At 36.6% G+C, this 21,252-nt stretch overlaps 3 protein-coding genes and 1 long non-coding RNA gene across 5 annotated transcripts in view; 2 read left to right on the forward strand and 2 right to left on the reverse strand.

Annotated features, from left to right (window-relative positions):
• Positions 1-994, reverse strand: part of msh3 (mutS homolog 3 (E. coli)) — a 59,457-nt gene extending 58,463 nt beyond the window's left edge. For both annotated transcript variants that reach the window (XM_016275326.1, XM_016275325.1), the window contains exons 1-2: positions 659-994; positions 399-489 (exon numbers count right to left, since the gene is read on the reverse strand). In XM_016275326.1, the coding sequence (XP_016130812.1) occupies positions 399-489; positions 659-820 (253 nt within the window). In that variant the 5' untranslated portion in view covers positions 821-994. The remainder of the gene's footprint in view (positions 1-398; positions 490-658) is intronic.
• Positions 995-3,636: 2,642 nt separating this feature from the next.
• On the forward strand, positions 3,637-5,156 carry LOC107587515 (uncharacterized). Its single transcript, XR_001609485.1, has 2 exons — positions 3,637-4,265; positions 4,844-5,156. It is a non-coding gene; the product is annotated as an uncharacterized lncRNA (long non-coding RNA).
• Positions 5,157-6,100: 944 nt separating this feature from the next.
• On the reverse strand, positions 6,101-12,887 carry ubac1 (UBA domain containing 1). Its single transcript, XM_016275327.1, has 10 exons — positions 12,453-12,887; positions 11,339-11,459; positions 10,509-10,582; positions 10,283-10,390; positions 10,086-10,188; positions 9,633-9,741; positions 9,122-9,380; positions 8,162-8,248; positions 7,840-7,978; positions 6,101-6,583 (listed from the first exon to the last, which is right to left on the reverse strand). The coding sequence occupies exons 1-10, from the start codon at positions 12,588-12,590 to the stop codon at positions 6,468-6,470; spliced, it is 1,254 nt and encodes a 417-aa protein (XP_016130813.1). The 5' UTR covers positions 12,591-12,887; the 3' UTR covers positions 6,101-6,467.
• Positions 12,888-13,697: 810 nt separating this feature from the next.
• Positions 13,698-16,673, forward strand: entr1 (endosome associated trafficking regulator 1). Its single transcript, XM_016275375.1, has 8 exons — positions 13,698-14,007; positions 14,166-14,257; positions 14,491-14,901; positions 15,035-15,108; positions 15,567-15,678; positions 15,797-15,859; positions 16,053-16,192; positions 16,314-16,673. The coding sequence occupies exons 1-8, from the start codon at positions 13,968-13,970 to the stop codon at positions 16,396-16,398; spliced, it is 1,017 nt and encodes a 338-aa protein (XP_016130861.1). The 5' UTR covers positions 13,698-13,967; the 3' UTR covers positions 16,399-16,673.
• Positions 16,674-21,252: the final 4,579 nt, after the last annotated feature.

Here is a 21,252-nt window from a genome sequence, read left to right on the forward strand (position 1 = left end):
CAGGCATATATATATATATATATATATATATATATATATATATATATACAGGTTCAAGATATCGGTCATCTGTAATCGGTATCGGCCCTGAAAAACACATATCAGTTAACCCCTACTGCTGACACAGAAATATTGCTATATATAAAAAGTATGGTGGGTCAGTGAAAGTGTTATTTACAATTCTGAAAAGCACAAAAAAACATAATTGTTGAGCCCCACTTAGTGTGAATGCCAGAAGAGACATTTCTCTCATATACTCCATTCTTGTTATTTACTATCTGTAGACTGAACAGGTTTAAGAACATATTTGTGCCAGCCCAGCCTCATTCATTGTGCCTATTTTAAAATAAAAAGCTGAAAACAACAAAAACAAATAAATGACATGCATGTGTCCTTACAGGTGCTGGGGGTCACCATGCACTCCTCCTCCACACTGAGAGAGAGTTTGGGCCGTTTCTCTGAGGACATTCCTCCATCAGATAACCTCTTCTAAAATAGCACAGGTTTAGATTTCAGTCGGTGTTGCTTAAAAACAGCAAAAGCTTCGTGCATGCGATGAATATTTGTCTTGAACTGTTGATATGACTCTATTGTATGAAAGGAGTGCAGTTTTTACAGAGTAAACAAGCTGTGCCTGTCCCGCATATAAAGCCCTTACCTTTCCTCTGCCCTCATGGCGTCCGTCCTGGCGTGTAATCCCGGGCTGGTCGGTTGCTTGAGATGTATCGCTTGCACTTGTAAAGAATCTGCTGATAGTTGTCTGAGTGCTGGACTTCTTGGAAGATTTGGATGCGTTGACATTTTTGACACGTGTATGCATTTTACAGCATTAACTGATTATTAACGTGATGCCTGCAACATTAACTTTTTTTTTAAAACAGGGCAAAACTGATTTTTAAAAATAGTCTCTAAAAGAGACTAGTGCAGCGGATCATGTTGGCGCGTAAGTGACGTATCCAGTGTCTCGCGCACTCTGCTGTACTGCAGAGGGTGAGAGATGCGCTACACGTGCGCAGGCAGTACGGTGATGCAGAGGGTGAAAGTGGCGTTAGATATGCGCAGTCCTCCATTTACAGAGGTCCATCCATGGTGGAGGTCTGGAGGAAAAACTGTAACTGTAACAAACGGCAATCACAAATTAACATAATAATACTGATTTAAATTAATGGTGACTGTTCACGCTGTGCGTCTGAACTTGGCTGGGTTAAATGCAGAGCACAAATTCATCTGTGAGGTACAAAAAAAAGTGGCTTTCTGCTGTTATAAAATTGATAAACACCAGTGTTCAACAAATAGCTTATTGACTTTTGTAAACTACATTATCACTATACATAAATATTCCCTAGAATATCATTATATGCTTTAACATTAAGATTTGTACTCATAAAATTACTAAAGTAGTCAAACTTGTTCATTAGAAGGGGGTGTCCCATAGTGTGTGTATGTATATATATATATATATATATATATATATATATATATACATACAGGTGCATCTCAAAAATTTTGAATATCGTGAAAAAGTTTTTTTTTTGTTGTAACATTTCAAAATGTGAAACTTTCATATAGTCTACATTCATTACATGCAAAGTAAAACATTTCAAAAGTTTTTTGTTGTTGTTTTAATTTTGATGATTAGACAGCTCATGAAAGTCAAAAATCCAGTATCTCAAAATATTAGAATATTTACATTTGAGTTTCATTAAATGACCATCCCTACAGTATAAGTTCCGGGTATCTCTTGTTCTTTGAAACCACAATAATGGGGAAGACTGCTGACTTGGCAATGGTCCAGAAGACAATCATTGACACCCTCCACAAAGAGGGTAAGTAATAGAAGGTCATTACTGAAAGGGGTGGCTGTTCACATAGTGCTGTGATTTGGGGTGCCGTGACATCTGCTGGTGTTGGTCCATTGTGTTTTATCAAGTCCAAAGTCAATGCAGCCATCTACCAGGAGACTTTGGAGCACTTTATGCTTCCATCTGCTGACAAGTTTTATGCAGATGCTGATTTCCTTTTCCAGCAGGACTTTAGCGCCTGCCCACAGTGCCAAAATCACTTCCAAGTGGTTTGCTGTCCATGATATTACTGTGCTTGATTGGCCAGCCAACATGCCTGACCTGAACCCCATATAGAATCTATGGGATATTTTCAAGAGAAAGATGAGAAACAGTCGATCCAACAATACAGACGAGCTGAAGGCTCAATAGTGCCTCAGCAGTGCCACAGGCTGATCGCTTCCATGCCACACCTCACTGATGCTGTCATGCTAAAGGAGCCCCGACCAAGTATTGAGTGAATAAATTAACACACTTTAAAGAACTTGAACTTTTCTGTATTGCAAATCCTTTTTTTTGTGATTTATCTTAGTAAATATTCTAATATTTTTGAGTAACTGGATTTTTGACTTTCCTGAGTTGTAAGCTCTAATCATCAAAATTAAAACAAAATTTTGTCATTACTTTACATGTAATGAATCGAGAATATATGAACATTTCACTTTTTGAAATAAGTTTAACAAAAAAGAACTTTTTCATGATATTCAAATGTTTTATGATGCACCTGTATATATATATATATAAAAATATATATATGTGTGTGTGTGTGTTAGATGTTATCCCTTTGTAATTGTTAACATTTTTATAAGTAACTAATTTAATTACACATTTTTTCCAGTAACTGTAACAGATTAGTTACATTTACATACTGTATATATACACACAGTATCTCACAGAAGTGAGTACACCCCTCACATTTTTGTTAATATTTTATTATGTCTTTTCATGTGACAACACTGAAGAAATGACACTTTGCTACAATGTAAAGTAGTGAGTGTACAGCTTGTATAACAGTGTAAATTTGCTGTCCCCTCAAAATAACTCGACACACAACCATTAATGTTTAAACCGCTGGCCACAAAAGTGAGTACACCCCTAAGTGAAAATGTCCAAATTGGGCCCAAAGTGTCAATATTTTGTGTGGCCACCATTATTTTCCAGCACTGCCTTAACCCTCTTGGACATGGAGTTCACCAGAGCTTCACAGGTTGCCACTGGAGTCCTCTTCCACTCCTCCATGACGACATCACGGAGCTGGTACTAAATACTTTTTTGCCCCACTGTATATATATATATATATAAAAATATATATGTGTGTGTGTGTGTGTGTGTGTGTTAGATGTTATCCCTTTGTAATTGTTAACATTTTTATAAGTAACTAATTTAATTACACATTTTTTCCAGTAACTGTAACAGATTAGTTGATGAAAACATAGTAATTAAATTACTAAAACTGAAATAAAAATAAATGAATTGAAAAAAACAGTAATATATAGAAAAACAGTAAGGCATTACAATTAAAATGAAAACATAAAAATAAAATTTTATTCAAAATATCAATAAACACTATATTTAAATGATACTGAAATAACACTAAAAGTACTATCATTAAGCCTAACTAAATTAAATGTTTCCCTAAAACACACATTTAGATTACAGGGTAAATGGGAGCGGTGAAGGGTTTTAGGCTTTGATACATTTAGGAAAGACATTTGCCTGTATTCAGACTTCTGAACTATGCTAAATTGTCAACAAGTATTGAGAATAATAATAACAATAATACGAGAAAACAGGGATTTCAAAACTTTTTTTATTATTTGTCATGAAAGGCTTTTCAACAAGTGGATTGAGAAAGTTACATTTCAACTCTCAAACTGTAGGGGCCTTATGTGAAACTGAACTTGCACACAGAGCAAGGACACAAAATTAAAATGAGAGCACAAGAGCACCAAATCTTCGAGATATTTCATCATAACTTGTGACCTGGTAGCCTTTTTAAAATGAGGGAGAAAAAAAAATGAAACAAAATCTGTAACAATGATCAACTGATCAATGCTAATTTTAAGGTATTCAGCACACTGGCATTAGGACACTGAAAATCCAGATTCCAAAATGACACGGTTTAACCATATAAGCAATTTCTAAACAGTAAATGAATAAACATCAAACATTTTAAAATACTGAAATCATATAGCACTTTCTACTTCAGAGCTTAGCCATGATGAAACCAAAATTTGATTCAAATTTGCATAGACGCCTGTACTCTCTAGTCCTCCAAAACAATATAAGCTACATTTCTTAAGACCCAAACTTGTTCTCAAGACAATGGAGATGATCTGATTTCAAATGCTATACGTGTTCAACACAATCTTTACCTAGATTTGAAGCCACTCAGACAGTGAAGTGAACATTGCAATTGATGAGGTCTTCTAAAACTGTATTATAATGACAAGACCTGGTAGCCTTTTTAAAATGAGGGAGAAAAAAAAATGAAACAAAATCTGTAACAATGATCAACTGATCAATGCTAATTTTAAGGTATTCAGCACACTGGCATTAGGACACTGAAAATCCAGATTCCAAAATGACACGGTTTAACCATATAAGCATTTCTAAACAGTAAATGAATAAACATCAAACATTTTAAAATACTGAAATCATATAGCACTTTCTACTTCAGAGCTTAGCCATGATGAAACCAAAATTTGATTCAAATCAAAAATAAGATATGATATGAAAGTGCACATCAATTACTCAAATACCAAAAATGCATCATGATACTGAAACCTGTTGTTTTTCTGTCGAGGCAACAAAAAAAAAAATTTGCATAGACGCCTGTACTCTCTAGTCCTCCAAAACAATATAAGCTACATTTCTTAAGACCCAAACTTGTTCTCAAGACAATGGAGATGATCTGATTTCAAATGCTATACGTGTTCAACACAATCTTTACCTAGATTTGAAGCCACTCAGACAATGAAGTGAACATTGCAATTGATGAGGTCTTCTAAAACTGTATTATAATGACAATCTCTCTAGAGATGGTTTCATGATTGGTTATATTTGGCCTCAAAATAAATATCACACAAGGATAGTAAGTCTTCATTTAAAGAGTTAAGTTTTCAGATATATTCATAGATTTCTCTGATAATGCAATCACTAAACTACCGTTATTTGTATTGATAAAGTAGGCATTACTATATAGCAGATATTTGCCCGGTATGGCTAAGAAACCCCTGAGCACACACTTCACACCAACACGATTCAAATATTGAATGGAAACACTCCACGCTTGGCCAAAAGAGAGAAAAAAAGCATATTTCATCTTCTATATATCATTTAAAATAATGTTGTGTACTATGAATGCAGTCTGAATTTCCTGTGCAAACTAGAAAGTGCACTGTAAAAAGTGACATAAGAGAACTGTGATGACACTGAGAGCACGTTATTCATACTTGTGTCATTGAACACAAGCAACTTTAAAAGCAAACATACCGTGTAGTAGAACCAATCCATAAAATAAGAGTCATTTTATTTGAGTTAGTACAAACTAAATTCTGTCCAGCCTCCTAATGATGTAAAGTAAGACTCACATTGAACGTGCAGGGATGCGAGTGAGATCAGAGGCAGCAGCTTGATCATGATGGTGGATTAAAGTACTGTAATACTTGGAAACCCCTGATGCAGGAGCTACTGGGAGAAAACGAAGATAATGATCCAGTACTCATTTATACCAGCTCTGTTCTAAACTGACTTGTGTCCATTTAGACAGATGAACCCACCTGAATAGTCTTTTTATAGATCAGAAGAGTGAAAGAGATACGAGGAACAAAGAGTTCAGGTTGGATTTGATTATCTATCATGTATCGGTGTCCGTAAGGGTCTGCAAATTGCTATTGCGTCACCACAACATCACAGAAATGTCTGTAGTGTTAATGAAACCACAAAGCTTGAATAATCTTCAAATGAGGAGTTGCCAAAAAACTGCTGGTGCTTGCTTTGCTTTCCCTCAAAACGTACCTTCATTTGATGTTTTTGGAAGGAACTTATAATCGAATAAATAAACGATTTCATTTTTGAGCCGATAATAAAAACAACTTAAGACACATTGTTTATCTCCCTGTAGAAACATTCAGTTATGACAAGTGTACCATGTGTTACATAATTTGGTTGAAATTTGATCTTTGAGCACAAAAAACATAGAAAATTGCTTCTGGTGATTTTTTTTCTTTTTTTTCTTGTCTTTTTTTTTTTTTTTGATGTCCAATTGTACAATTATATAGAGAAATTATATAAAATAAAGTAATGTGCTTAATATAATTAAAAACGGATCTTATTAAAACATAAAAAACTAAATAATGGAGTTAGCTATTTATCAAGTTACTGCTTACATTGCATTTGTACAAGTGTTGTGTAGTTATAAATAGATATTTTCCTCTGTTTAATATGATGTGAAAATGTCATCATTGTGTTTTTACATTCATCTTCTGTGACTTCTCCACTTAAAACAATAGTTATGTCACATACACACACACAAACAAACTATACACACACACACTTCTCTTCTAAATGATTGACCTTTTTCCCTATGCTGTGGTTCTAGCCGCTCCACAGATGAGGTGTGTTTTACGTGCGATTGAGTGTCTGGAAGATTCTGGAGATCTGGAGCATGACAGGACCTGTCTCAGGATCGTTCATCCACTGCGTGCTGTTCAGCGGATTCTCCAGCATGTCCTCAAATGCTGCAAAGCCAAGAAAAATATGGCTCATCCAACCAACAACTGACACGGACTGGACTACGTCTACTTGAAAATACAGTTTAGTCTGTTTCACTGAATGATTCAACAGTGGCCTTGGACTCCAAACAAACGTATTAATAACTTTTTTAAAAATCACATTAAATATGTTAACAAATAGTCCTGTAGATCATCTTGTGGCACAAAGTGTTATCAATGCCAAGGTCATCATTAGTTTGATTTCCAGGGAACACATACTGACAATTACATGCTTGGAATAATTAAAATTTTTAATTGTTTTGAAAGATGTATCTTATGCTCACCAAGTTTACATTTTACAAAAAATTCTAATGTTGTTCTTTTGAACTTCCTATTCATCAAAGAATCCTGAAAAAACGTCACCTAAATAAAATATATTAAAATAGAAAATGGTTATTTTCAATTGTAATAATATTTCACAACATTACTGATTTGACTCTTCTTATCAAACGCAGCTTAAATGAGCAAAACAAACTTCTTTCAAAAACAATAAAACTTTTGGCCACTAGTGTAAAGAAATAAAATAAACATTTAAAACATCCCACCAGTTGTGTGTGACAATGGAGGTTAAAAATTATGAAAATATATTAAAATACAAAATTATCAATTGGCAAAATATTACACAGTGTAGACACTTTTAAGTTCAAGTCAGCTTAGCAAACGGGCAACCAGATCAAATTTGAATAAGGGACCAAAGTGGTCACTCGCAGAGTGCTTTGGTTCAAATGGGACAAACTGTCCAGACCTCAGCAATATTTTCAGCACTTCCAAGATTAAGCCCTTTTTGCAAACGTGACTACAAAGGAAGCCACTTCCGAGCAAGTCCAAGATAATTCTGGATATTGTGAAAAGCCATGTGGCAAAACCTGAAAGGCTTTGGAAGTAACTGCTGTGGTCTGATGAAATGAAAATTGAGCACTCTGGCCTAAGAGCATAGTGCTGTTTACCACAAACCACACATAGCCCAACACCCAGATAACCTCATCCTGTCATCAAGCACGGTGGTGGCAGCATCATTGGTCTGGGTTACTGTTTAGCTGGAGGAACTGGAAAACTCGCTATATTAGGCCAAATGGATAGTATCAAATAAACACTTGAAAACCTTGAAATAACATGTTTTGGTCGGTCTTCTACAGAAAAGTTGAAAAATACAATTGATTTGACAAAGCTGGAGCAAATGCATTAAAGAACCTTTGAGTATACAGGGGGGGAAAAAAACTCACCTAGAAGAGTCTTGGGGTTTGTGAGACCAAGCTGTACAACGGGGTTCTCCAGGATGGCCTGAAACAGGGGACTGTTGGTATCAATGCCCTTGTCCAGATCCTCAGGGGTGGGCTTTCTGTCACCAAGCAGCCATTCACACTGTGTGGGAACAGAAGTTACAAAACAAGGATATGGAATAAAAATGTGACCTTGATAAATGTTGTTTAACTAAACAAAACAAAGACTTAACCACACATTTCACTGAATATGACTGAGCTCATTTAGTCTTAGCTGACTGCTGAAATAACTCATGATTTGATGATCCTCTGAATGTTTACATACAGCTGCATCCTGCTGATTATTATTGACGCGAAGGGCATCAATCACCTCCTTCTCATCGAAGCCCATCTCCATCAGCGCAATGACTACCTGCACACAAACACACAGACAAGATGATGCTTCTCATTTAAAAAGATTCCACAGCAAGACAGAAGTAGCTATTTAATGTGAATTACTGCAGGATTTGCAACCAACCAAAAGTGAATTCTATAGTGGCATTTGACTGTGGAAAACTTCCATGATGTTAGTGTGTTGTGGGTGGTGGCCAGGACATTGCTATGTGGTTGCTAAAGTGTTTTAATGGTTTTTAACTTTTTGCTATAAGTGTTTCTATTGTTAGCTAAAATGTTTTTAAAAAATGTGTAAATTGAACATGAGAAAATGAGAAATTAACTAATTAAAAATTAGAAGCGCTGCTTTGGTGACTAACTGAAATAAAGTTGAAGTTGTATTTAGTATTAAAATTACTAAAGCTAAAATAAAAATACTGAAACAATAAATGTAAAAAATATATTAATAATGCTAAAAAGCACATAAAAGAAAACAAACAAAAAAGTTTCATATGTGAAACCTGATTAAAATAAAACTTGAAAATGTGTTTGCATCGCATGAATTAAAACCATGGTTCAGTATCATGACAAGCATGAATACAAGCTAAAAATTCTAATTTTTAACAATGACAGCTACTCTCAGATGTTGAAAAATAATGTTTTATTGCATCATGCTGATGGTCATTTCTATGGTATATTAACCAAACTAATTGTAATGTGCAATGTAGTTTGGGTTAAAAAAGAAAAAGAAAGAAAGAAAAGCATTTATTCCATCTAACATTTTAATCTTGCATTGGTTAAACAACTGAGGCTATTATCATAGTATGTCAGTGGTTCAGAATATTTCATCACGTTTGAGTTTAAAAGTGAGCTATTCTTCTCCTGTTTCTCATGACACCCACATGACACTAACCTGTGAGTCAGGCCTGAACTCTCTTTTCCTCCTGATCCGTTTGAAGATCTCTGTCAGTTCATCTTGTCTGGCCTCCTCTAGGCTGGCCTGGGAGGACAGACGTGCCCGGGCTCCTGAAGCTCTGGCAGAGGGAGCTGGGGCAGGGGCTGCAGCTGCAGAGGCCGCTGCCCCTGGGGTGTCCTGTCCAGGCAGAGGAGTGTCAACCATGGGGTCATCCACATGCTCAATCAGCCATTCCATAGCCTGGGTCACAGACATGCTGCAGGAAGAGTGATTAGTTATTTAATCCACTGAGAGTTGGCACACACTGACAATGTTATGTTTGCTCATTTGATCATTCTTATTCAGAAACATTACATCATATAATCATTGAAATTGTACTTAAAATTTACAGCAAGTTATTTTTCTTTATGCTTCACTCATATGAGAGTGCTTTCTTAGACTTTATTCTGAAATACAGGAAATGCACTATTCACAGGCATATTTATCACCCAAGAATAAGAGTGCTCACTGGTTTAAGCGCAGAGCCTTCACAGCACGACTCTCAGGAAAACCCATCTCAGTCAGCTGCTGCAGGGCCGTTTCATCCACACGGTCCTCCTCATCCTCATCCAGCATGGCTGCCAGAGAGGAGAGATACAAAGAATAATCACTCACCAACATTTTCTAAGAGAGCAAAATGATATGATATTTACACCTGCACACTGACTAGTCAGACATGTCCCATGAGAACGGTTCTGAGCGTTCATCAGAGTTGAAAAAAAATTAGGTTAAAAACGACCCTTTCGCAAAACAAAAGTACTGTGGCAGTACTATGGTACAGCAATGTAACTCTATGGTACTTCAAATAAACATAGCATTACCATAGCAGATGTCTGAAAAGCATGGTAATTAATTGTTTCGCCAAGGCTTTTAAAAATAGATTTAATCCATTCAGGGTTCTATTCATACATCCATAGCTTACCATTGGCCTTTTTGAAGAGCTCAACAGCATCTGGATTCAGAGCCAGCAGCTTCTGAGCCACCTCAATAAGTGAGACCAGAATCTTCCTCAGCTCTGTTTGAAACTGATGAAAACACAAAAATCATAAAACGTAAAACACTATATTCTAAACAATTGCAATGCAGAAAGGTCCAACTGAACTGACTGCAAGCACCCACATCTCTGATATTGTGTTGAGTTACAGTGCGGTCAGTGTTACGAGTGGACAGGTTTGCTGTGGCTTTGAGGATGGCCTCCTTATCTGGTGCTTTGTTCTCTTGCTTCTTCTGTCAACAAGCACAAAGACTGATCAGTTTTGAAGAATCAAAGTTTAGAAGTGTAATGTACATTATTTATTCAAAATAATCCCCCCCCCCCCCCCCAAAAAAAACTGTCAACCGATACCTTCTCTTCAGAAGATATGTCGGCCATTTTTGGTGGAGCCGGTGGAGGTCTTTTCTTTATCAATAATAAGCAGTCTAGAAAACAAACAATAATGAATCAGGATTCGTGACTTTTAGAATCTGATTTTAAATATAAAAGAACATATGCAAAACATGATGACTACATCGGTGGTTCTTAACCAGGGGCTGGGACCCAACAGGGGGCCTTAGCAAGCTTCCAAAGGGGCCTCAAGATGAATTAAATTATTAAATTCAGCCTGAAAGAAAATTGCAATCATCTTTTTTCTCTGTTGTGATGTAGATCCAAGTGAAACAGCTTCTCAAACATGAAAAAAAATAATGTATTTGATTAAAGATAACAAGAGTACACAATTTTTTATTTTTTTTAAATGGATGAATGATTTATAATAAACACTGTAATGTTCCACTGAAAGAATAAAAAATTGTCCCAGTTTAATTTAATGGTGACTTTAAAATAAGACAAAAAAGCATTAAAATCAGCTACAACTATTAAAAATAAATATGTCTTATATCAATTCACTCCCTCAAAAAAAAATTTATTTTTGGAGAATCAGGGTTCCCACTGTCTTGAAAAACATGGATATATGACAAAGTCATATAAATTACTAAAATCGTATGACTCAATGGGAATTTTTGTACTGAATATAAAATAGTAAATACGATACAAATTGTGAGATTTTTAAAAAATATTTATCCTTAATCCTTATCCAGTAAAATCACAAAAAAAATGGATCATGGAGGCCTTTAAATATTGTTGTCTGTAAAATGCCACAACAAAGAACAACCAGATGCACCAGAAAGTTTAAATACCTTTGTCTTTAAGATTTTCCTCAGCAACAGTTTTGGATTCTGTGAGAATTCTCTCAGTGGCAGCATGAATGAGTTTGTGATGTGTAAGAGTTTTAGGATCCTCTAGACTTCCATGGACATACTGTAAGAGAAGAAAAATACCAATAAAGTCGACCTGCTTTATATTAAGTGTCTTTAACTATTATGTACTAACATTGAAATATATAATCAATAGATACAATGTTCTTATTGCATACATGTTTTAAACAGTATATTTAAAACTACCTGCATATTAAATGCACTACAGAAATTAGTTACACTGTCAACCCAACCCTTAAACCACATCCCACCCTTAAACCTAACCATACCACCATACCTGTCCCTAACCTTAACCGAATTCCACTTCAATAGCAGCAAAAGTGCTGCTATCTTACGACCCAAACTTTTGAACAGTACTGTACATTTAACCCATAAAAATCACAATCATGAGCTCAGCCCACTTACAGTGAGGTCTAGTACTATGGTAGTACCACGGTACAGTTGGTGTCAATTGTTACCATGGTATACACCTTGGTACTGAATAATTAATGTATCCTGCTTTTTACATGACACTCCAAGGTACTTCAAAGCACACTATGGTATTGTCATTATAAATGTCCATAAAACTTGATATAATTGTGACATTATGCACAGGGTAATACCATGGTACACATTGCACACTGTAGCTAGGACATGGCTTGACTTACAGTCTGTGGCGATGCCACCTGCTAAAATGATTACAAAAACATTCACAACCTTAAAGCCATAAAATGTGCAAATCACATCCTCACAGAAGATGTGAATGGGTGTCAAGGTTCCTTGAGCTGCACAGATCGGAGTAACGTTACTTGACAGATATATTGAAGAGGCTGTCAACAAGTTAATGTCAGCTCAACACTGTAAACCAACCAGTGTGGCAGTGGTAGTTACAATACAGCCACAGAGACGGAGGTGACGGACCAGCTTGCTAAATTATAAATAGCACCGTCGACTCGTCTGCTAGTTACTAAAAATACTTGGCAATGACTCTGAGAATCCAGCGGGCCTGTCCTGTCCGGGTTGGCTAACAGTGCCAGCTAACCGATGGCAGACCTACATGCTTTAAGCATTTCTCCTTAAGTTTCTCTATAGTGGTGTCTTCCGTGACTTCCTCCAGCCACTCAGTGCCCTCCATGGTACAGATGTGGACCTTCAGGACTTTGCCTGCAAAGATCTTCTCCTCCTGCACGAACATTGTAGCAGCGGCAGGACCGCAGCGCTCCCCGCTGAAGACGCTCCGCGAGCCCGCTGTCTACAGCCCGGAAAGCCGCCCTCTTCTCCGCTTAAACCTGCCCTGGCAACAGACACAGGCTCACGGTCTCATTCGGACATTTTCAGGCCGTCCGATCTGTCCTGCCCGGCCGCTCCGTAGGACTGATATATTTTCGCTGGGATAGAGAGGTTTGCTCACTCACAGCTGCAACAGAGAAGCTCGCTCAGTTGACACCTGCGATGCGAGAACGACAGGAGTCGGTAGAGAGCAGCAGTGCGCATGCGTGCTGTCGCGGACTGTGATTGGTGGAAGTTGGCAAACACGCGGACGCGTCGTGCTGCAGACTCTCAAAACAGCCTGGGATGGGAGCGGCAATCCCTAAAGCTTGGAAAGCTCTGCCACTGAAAACAACGGGATGTTTTCTTCTGTACTTTGATATAAAAAAAATATAAAAAATTCCTGCCAGATATCTACCTACCTACAAACACGCTTACAAACAGTGTAATGCCCGCATAATACTACAATTTAAGTAAATGTAAAATTGTGTTTATAAAATATACTACACAAAAACTACACATTGACCGACAATTATTAAAATAAATAAGAAAGAAAGAAACAGTAATACTGTAAACGTTAAAAATTCTCATAAAAGTTTTAAAATAACTGATGTATATATTTATATACAGTACATCACACTTATACAAGTGAAAATTTCATAAGAAGTTAACCAATATTATTTGCATTTAGGTAGAATAATAATTATCCTGAGCCAGGTGCAAGTTCTTTAATGCTGTATAAGAGAATTGTGTATTTGTAGGCTAAACTCGGGTTTGCACATTCTTGTTCATTCTTGCTCCATTTACATTAAAATGCAAAAGGTCGACAAGGTTATTAAGATTTCGTTATTAGTTATTTAAAAATCAGGAAAACACCAGGAATGTTTTATTGTATCAGAATAATCGAAATTAATATATTCTTGGCAATTAATATACAAAAGTCCGAATTTCCCATAACTAGACATCAGCCATCACTCCAATCTATAAACTTGCATCTTCCACGTCAATAGGTGGCGGTATTATACATGTTCCCTGTAGTGAAACTGCTCTCTGCCGTACAGAAGGAGAGACATTGGGAGATTAGTACTATTTGTAAGATACAGTAATATTATTATGGTTTATGACATAATATTTGACATTGACCATAATTAAGCGAAACATTTACTGGGAATACATTTTACTCTCTGCAGTACTTCATCTCTTTTTCTCTCCTACACACCGTGTAATGTTGAGCTCAGATATTTAGCAATAACTGTCTGCAGGATAGTTGACGTCTCTGTTCAAGCTGAATCTATAAGTTAACATGTCTAAACACAAGACGAAAAAGCTCATCATTGAAGATGGTATGTGTCAACCTACTTGTCTTTTGCTCTTTCTATAATGCATCATGATTATAATGCAGCACTAGCTGTCTGTCTTGAATATGTATTATAGGTTTTTATATAAAACATTCTGGGCGTGAAATCTTCATTTTTAATGTCTTGTACAAATTTACTTTCAGATGAGCCAAAGCGAGATGAGCTGAATCCATTTTCTTTCAAGGAGTTCGTCAGAAACAAGAACCAGCAGTCTTGTACTACAGAAGCCACAGAGGTGAGAAACAGCATGACAAAGATTTTAAGGTTTAGTGACTTTTTTGACTGATATCCTTACTTTAATGTCCCTTTAAAGACATGAAAGTAGGGTTCACGTTTGTGTATTTCCATATATGAATGTAAAACTTGCCAGTAAAGTTTACGCAGAATTTCTTTGCTGGTAGATTCTTGGCTCGTCTTGTCTTTTTTTAAAAAAATTATAATATTTAATATATGTTTGATTTTCCGAAGGTGTGTGGTGGAGCATTCCCCATCGAACAGGACTATAACACCTCCATAGATTTTGCCACGAAGGGGCCGTTCTTTGCAGACCCGTCTGTGCTCTGTCAGCCTTCTGAAGATGAACCTGAGGAAACATGGATTGAAAGCTGCCACCCATCAGCCCTTGATGGTTCTCATGACTTCGAACTATGTGGTACTTTAGACCTCGGTGCTTACTCTGAGCAATCATCTCTGTGCAGTGATGAGAGGGAAGCAAATGTAACTGAATGGGAACTGGGTGATTCTGACTTCCTGCCAAAGAACAACTTAGCTAGAAGAAGCACAGGAAGCTATGAGGGTGATGAAGAGACTTCAGTGATTGATGTTTCCTTCCATCTGAAGAGGGGTAATGCTGAAAATGGCACAAAGAATCCCCAACAGGTATGTTGTGTGAATTGTGAATGGTGTGAGGTTTTGCATATACATGAGTCAAGTATTATTTTATAATTGGTGCAATGCTGCTTTTCAAAAATGAATGTTTAAAGGTGTTTTTGTTATGTTTTATGTGTTTTAGCTTAGAGAAGAGAATTCTCTACTCAGAAAGCAAGTCAAAGAACTCCTTAGAAGGTCAGAATCTGACTCCAAAAGGTAAGCTATTTACACTAATTGTAATATTATATACATTACTAAATGTAAAATAACAAATTAATTGTAATTCTTTTGAGGTAATTAAAGATTAGCTAGCTTACCCAAAAGGGAAAATTCACTCACTCTCAGCTCATCCAATATGTAGATGAGTTTGTTTCTTCATCGGAACAGATTTGGAGAAATTTAGCATTACATCACTTGCTCACCAATGGATCCTCTGCAAGTGAATGGGTGCCGTTAGAATGCGAGTCCAAACAGATGATAAAAACATCACAATAATTCACACGACTCCAGTCCATGAAGAAACAAACTCATCTATGGCCTTAGGGTAAATGTTCAGCAAATTTTCCTTTTTGGCTTATTCATTTAATGGACTGGAATTTAGATGAATTGCTGCTGTGCTTTTTTTTTTAAGTTTCTAGAAGATTTCTCATTGTTAAACTATCCAACTGTAATAGGATCAAACAACTGACAGATGAGATGCACAACAAGAAGTTACAGGAGGAGAGAGAGGCTAAGGCTTTGGAGACAATGGTGCAGTCAGTAGAACAAAACCTTCAGTTAATGACGGTATTAAGCACTGTGTTATCATTCATATGACAGTTTTTTATTAAGGTTTATTAAATTAATTTTTAGTGTAAATCTTAATCTTAAAATGCTTTTAAAAATTCTGTTTTATCCAATACAGAAGCGAGCAGTCAAAGCTGAAAATAGTATTTCAAAATTGAAACAAGATATACAACAACTCCAGGTTTGACTTCTTTTCATTTCCACAAGCACACTGAAAAAAGCATACTATGTATAATGGTACATATATAATGTAATCCAGCTATATACTACTGTATTACAAGTTTGTGAATTTGTGATCAAAATATTTTTTCACGTCTGTTATTGTTCAGATTAAAACTCCATTATTGCAATTATTTGTAATGTTTTCATCCCAGGGCCAGCTTGAAGGATATAAAAGTGAAAATGAGAGGCTAAGATATGGAGAAACTACAGCCTTAACTACAATGAGACACAATGCACAAGTGGCCTCTGAGTACCTTAACAAAGCAGCTCAAGATGCAGAGACTTCTATCAAGTATTATCAACAATGACCATTACATTTTATAGTGCTTTTCTACAATCATTTAATAATGATCAGAAATGTAAATAAATTATCTAATATATCATTGCACTGAATGTGTTTTGTATTTTTACAGGCAGTTGCTGTCAGGAAGAGAGACACTCTGTTTTGTTTCCCAGTTATTGACATCTATTGACAAGATCACAGAGATTCATGATTGACTTTTTCTTCAAACATCATGTTCTGTACACTATAGACTCATTGCATTTGCATGGTGTATCATTGTTTATTTTGTTCATCCACTTCATTAACATCATGTTAAGTTTATATAAAATAACAAAATGAGGTGTGATGGGCCAAATGATGACCAAAGTAAGCTCTAGCAGGAACTTAAGCATATAAATACTTAAGTGTACCAAATAGTGCCTTGGATTCTCACCAAAATCAAAGATCTATATTGTAGTAGAGCAGTGGTTCCCAACCCTGGTCCTGGAGGCACCCCAACACTGCATGTTTTGCATGTCTCCTTAATCAAACACACCTGATTCAGGTCATCAGCTCATTAGTAGAGACTCCAAGACCTGAAACTGGTGTGTCAGAGAATGGAGACATGCAAAATGTGCAGTGTTGGGGTGCCTCCAGGACCAGGGTTGGGAACCACTGTAGTAGAGTATGTGGAAACAATATTTTCAAAAACGTTTTGCACTTTTATTAAACAATAAGTCACTTCTATTCTATTGCAGATTATTAACCAGATTTTGTTTCTTGATAGTATTTTGATATATAACTTAACATATTTTATATTTCTGCTGTTTTAAATTACAAAATTTTAAAGGAGACATATTATGCCCCTTTTTACAATATGTAATATAAGTCTCTTGTGTCCCCAGAATGTGTCTGTGAAGTTTTAGCTCAAAATACCCTACAGATCCATTATTATATCATTTTGAAAATGCCTATTTTGAGTGAAAGCAGAAACACGCTGTTTTTCGAGCCTGTCTCTTATAATGCAAATGAGCTGCTGCTCCCCGCCCCCTTTTCCAGAACAGCTCTTACCTGCTAAAAAACATCTGTTTTGGTTCTGATTATCATGTTTATTGCGCTGAAATCATGCGTTTTAAACCATTAGTTTAAACTTCTGATATGGTTTTCTGAGTGAACACAACCGAAGCACACGTACAGAAAGCGGCTGTCACAGCATGTGAGTACTAAACTAAGTTCTCATTCACACACAAGTTTACTTTAAAATCACACAAGTTACAAAAACAGTCGGTTATGTCTGTGAAGGTAAACAGCTCGGAAATAAATTGCATGTTTAGTTTAGATCTGTGGCAGCAGCAATATACAGTAAATAAATCAATAAATCCACTGCTCTCTTGTCTCCTCTGAGGCTGGGACTCTAAAAACAGTGCTCTGTGCTCATCTGTGCAGCCAAAGACAGAACAGTTAGCATGTTTTGCTCAAACTTTCGCCATGGCATTAGAGCTGGTACACCGTTGTCGCTTGCGAAATCAAAATGATGGAGTCGTGGGTGGACACTTACAGATTAAGGGGCTGTAATATTATAATGAGATCCCTTTGCAACGTCACAAGGGGCGTGAAATCAGACGTGCCAACACTGCATGTTTTGCATGTCTCCTTAATCAAACACACCTGATTCAGGTCATCAGCTCATTAGTAGAGACTCCAAGACCTGAAACTGGTGTGTCAGAGAATGGAGACATGCAAAATGTGCAGTGTTGGGGTGCCTCCAGGACCAGGGTTGGGAACCACTGTAGTAGAGTATGTGGAAACAATATTTTCAAAAACGTTTTGCACTTTTATTAAACAATAAGTCACTTCTATTCTATTGCAGATTATTAACCAGATTTTGTTTCTTGATAGTATTTTGATATATAACTTAACATATTTTATATTTCTGCTGTTTTAAATTACAAAATTTTAAAGGAGACATATTATGCCCCTTTTTACAATATGTAATATAAGTCTCTTGTGTCCCCAGAATGTGTCTGTGAAGTTTTAGCTCAAAATACCCCACAGATCCATTATTATATCATTTTGAAAATGCCTATTTTGAGTGAAAGCAGAAACACGCTGTTTTTCGAGCCTGTCTCTTATAATGCAAATGAGCTGCTGCTCCCCGCCCCCTTTTCCAGAACAGCTCTTACCTGCTAAAAAACATCTGTTTTGGTTCTGATTATCATGTTTATTGCGCTGAAATCATGCGTTTTAAACCATTAGTTTAAACTTCTGATATGGTTTTCTGAGTGAACACAACCGAAGCACACGTACAGAAAGCGGCTGTCACAGCATGTGAGTACTAAACTAAGTTCTCATTCACACACAAGTTTACTTTAAAATCACACAAGTTACAAAAACAGTCGGTTATGTCTGTGAAGGTAAACAGCTCGGAAATAAATTGCATGTTTAGTTTAGATCTGTGGCAGCAGCAATATACAGTAAATAAATCAATAAATCCACTGCTCTCTTGTCTCCTCTGAGGCTGGGACTCTAAAAACAGTGCTCTGTGCTCATCTGTGCAGCCAAAGACAGAACAGTTAGCATGTTTTGCTCAAACTTTCGCCATGGCATTAGAGCTGGTACACCGTTGTCGCTTGCGAAATCAAAATCATGGAGTCGTGGGTGGACACTTACAGATTAAGGGGCTGTAATATTATAATGAGATCCCTTTGCAACGTCACAAGGGGCGTGAAATCAGACGTGTTCGTTTTTCAGACGCTTGCAGAAAAAGGCTTACCAAAACAAAGTTACTGGGTTAATCATTTTCACGTTTCCTTGGTTGGTAGATGCACCGGAGACCTGATTATATAGCACTTAAAACCTGGAAAAGTCAGATTTTCATGATATGTCACCTTTAAGTATTTGTTTATTTAAAAATACTAATCAACATTGGATTGTGTGCCTTATATTCGTAATGCTCTTTATTGATTTAATAAAGAAGATTATTTCAGTCACGTGGTCCTGTTATTCTTTGAGAATCCAACAATTAGTATCTCTAAATTATTGCGCTAACATTTAATAGATGCTAAATTATGAAACCATTTTATTATCTGCCTTTTTATATCTACCTTTTATACAACATACAATATCTATGCTAAATATTAAAACAGTAATTATACATTTAATGTTTATTAATTAGCATAGTAATGAACATACTAAAACATTTTCTAGTTTGATAGCTGAGAGGCACTCACATTTAAATAGCACACTTAAAATAATGGGGAAACATCCAAATGGGTTATGTGAAAAATGTCATGTTGAAGAAACAATACCTCATGTATTTCTTGAATGTAGCAATTACGAACAAGAAAGAGGAAAAAAGGAATTCAGGATCTTAATTTTAAGGTTTTAATAAAATGGGCAAGTGAAATAAATAGTAAAGTCTTCTTTGATTTTATTAGAGAGATGTGGTTGATAAATAGAATATAAAATGCTGTTCCACACTCCGCAGCAGAAGGTGACACCTATTTGCGTTTGTGCCAGCCGCTGTTAAAAACCAAGAAGAAAAAGATAGCTGAGAGGCTCTGTTGGAATCCGGAGTCTCATCTTTATCTTTAAAATCGATTCTTGAAAATAAGGAATATGAAGCAACAAAGGTTGTTAGAAGTTTTTTTTACACCCCACTGGTCTTCATTTGAGAATTTAAAGGGGTCATATGATGCGATTTCAAGTTTTCCTTTCTCTTTGGAGTGTTACAAGCTGATTGTGCATAGATAAGATCGCTGAAGTTGCAAAGACTAAAGTCTCAAAACCAAAGAGATATTCTTTATCAAAGTTAAGACTCTGCCATGCCCCCCTAAAACGGCTCGTTCTAACACGCCCCCACATATCTACCTCACTATGTGGAAATATTTGCATAATGCCGCCCAAATGTTCACGCAAAGAAAGGCGGCGTGGTTTCAGTAACCGCAGTTAGTGTTGAAGCAGCATGTCAGGGAGACGCTGTGTGTTTCTAGGCGAAAGCAAAAGCACTTTATTTGGCCTTCCGAAAGTAGATGCATTTAGAAATCTTTAAGATTACTTACAACAGAACAGCAATGCATTTTATGGACGACCGTTTCATGAACCTAGGAGAGGAGGTCATTCTGACTTTGCTGTGACAATCTGGCGCTTCTGAATCAGCTACTGTTTTGTTGTTAGTTTAAGTATTTGCTATTGACTGTTCAAATGCAGAGTTTTGTGCATCGTGTGTGTGCGCGCGCGCAAGAGAGAGCGAGAGAGAGATAGAGCGAGAGAGAGAGAATTCATCATTCAGTTTTGATTAATTGAAGACTAGAAAGACTTCCTACAACCAATATTACTTGAAAGAAGATTTTAAATTAACCAAGAAAAACAGGAAGAGGACAGCTAGCTGAGAGTGGCCCAAAAGGTCATACAACTGCCTCAAAAGAAAAGAGAAGAAAGAAAACTCTCAAAGTGAGTACAGATATACTACATAAGGTCTGCAGTCAACTACCTTCGTTTTGGGGAAAGATTTGCACACAAACAAAAATGTTTTTTGCACAAATTAAACTACAATATAAGGCCTAACTATAGTGGATATCTGCATGTTCAAAAAACAACAACAAACTGCCAGCAACTGTCAGAATATTTGAACAATGACTGATGCAGCGACCTCATGGACACCCCATAGAGCCACTACAGAGACACCCTTCAGATCAGCGCCCCCTCCACCGGAGGACCCCCACGGCAGGCTCACACTGCATCACCAGGCCTGCAGCTCCTTCACATCTGCAGGAGCAGCACCCAGACAGCCAGAGCTACGCCGAAGCAGCCAGCAGATCACTGATAAACCCCAGCACCAACACAGACCACAGCCAGCCGACTGCATCTCAATCCAGAGACCTCAGAAACATCCAGCACATGCTGACTCTGCTGTGCTCTCACCTAATGGGTTAGTGATTTTAAAAAAAAATTAAAAAAAGGATGAGAAACGTATGTATCTACACGTGTATTTTTAATGTAGCCCACATCTGTGTGTTATTTATATATATATATATATATATATATATATATTTTTTTTTAAAAAAACCTCTTAGAGATCTCTTTATTTA

Source organism: Sinocyclocheilus grahami, unplaced genomic scaffold (genome assembly GCF_001515645.1).
Source record: "Sinocyclocheilus grahami isolate Dianchi unplaced genomic scaffold, SAMN03320097.WGS_v1.1 scaffold93.1, whole genome shotgun sequence".
Classification (NCBI taxonomy): Eukaryota; Metazoa; Chordata; class Actinopteri; order Cypriniformes; family Cyprinidae; genus Sinocyclocheilus; species Sinocyclocheilus grahami.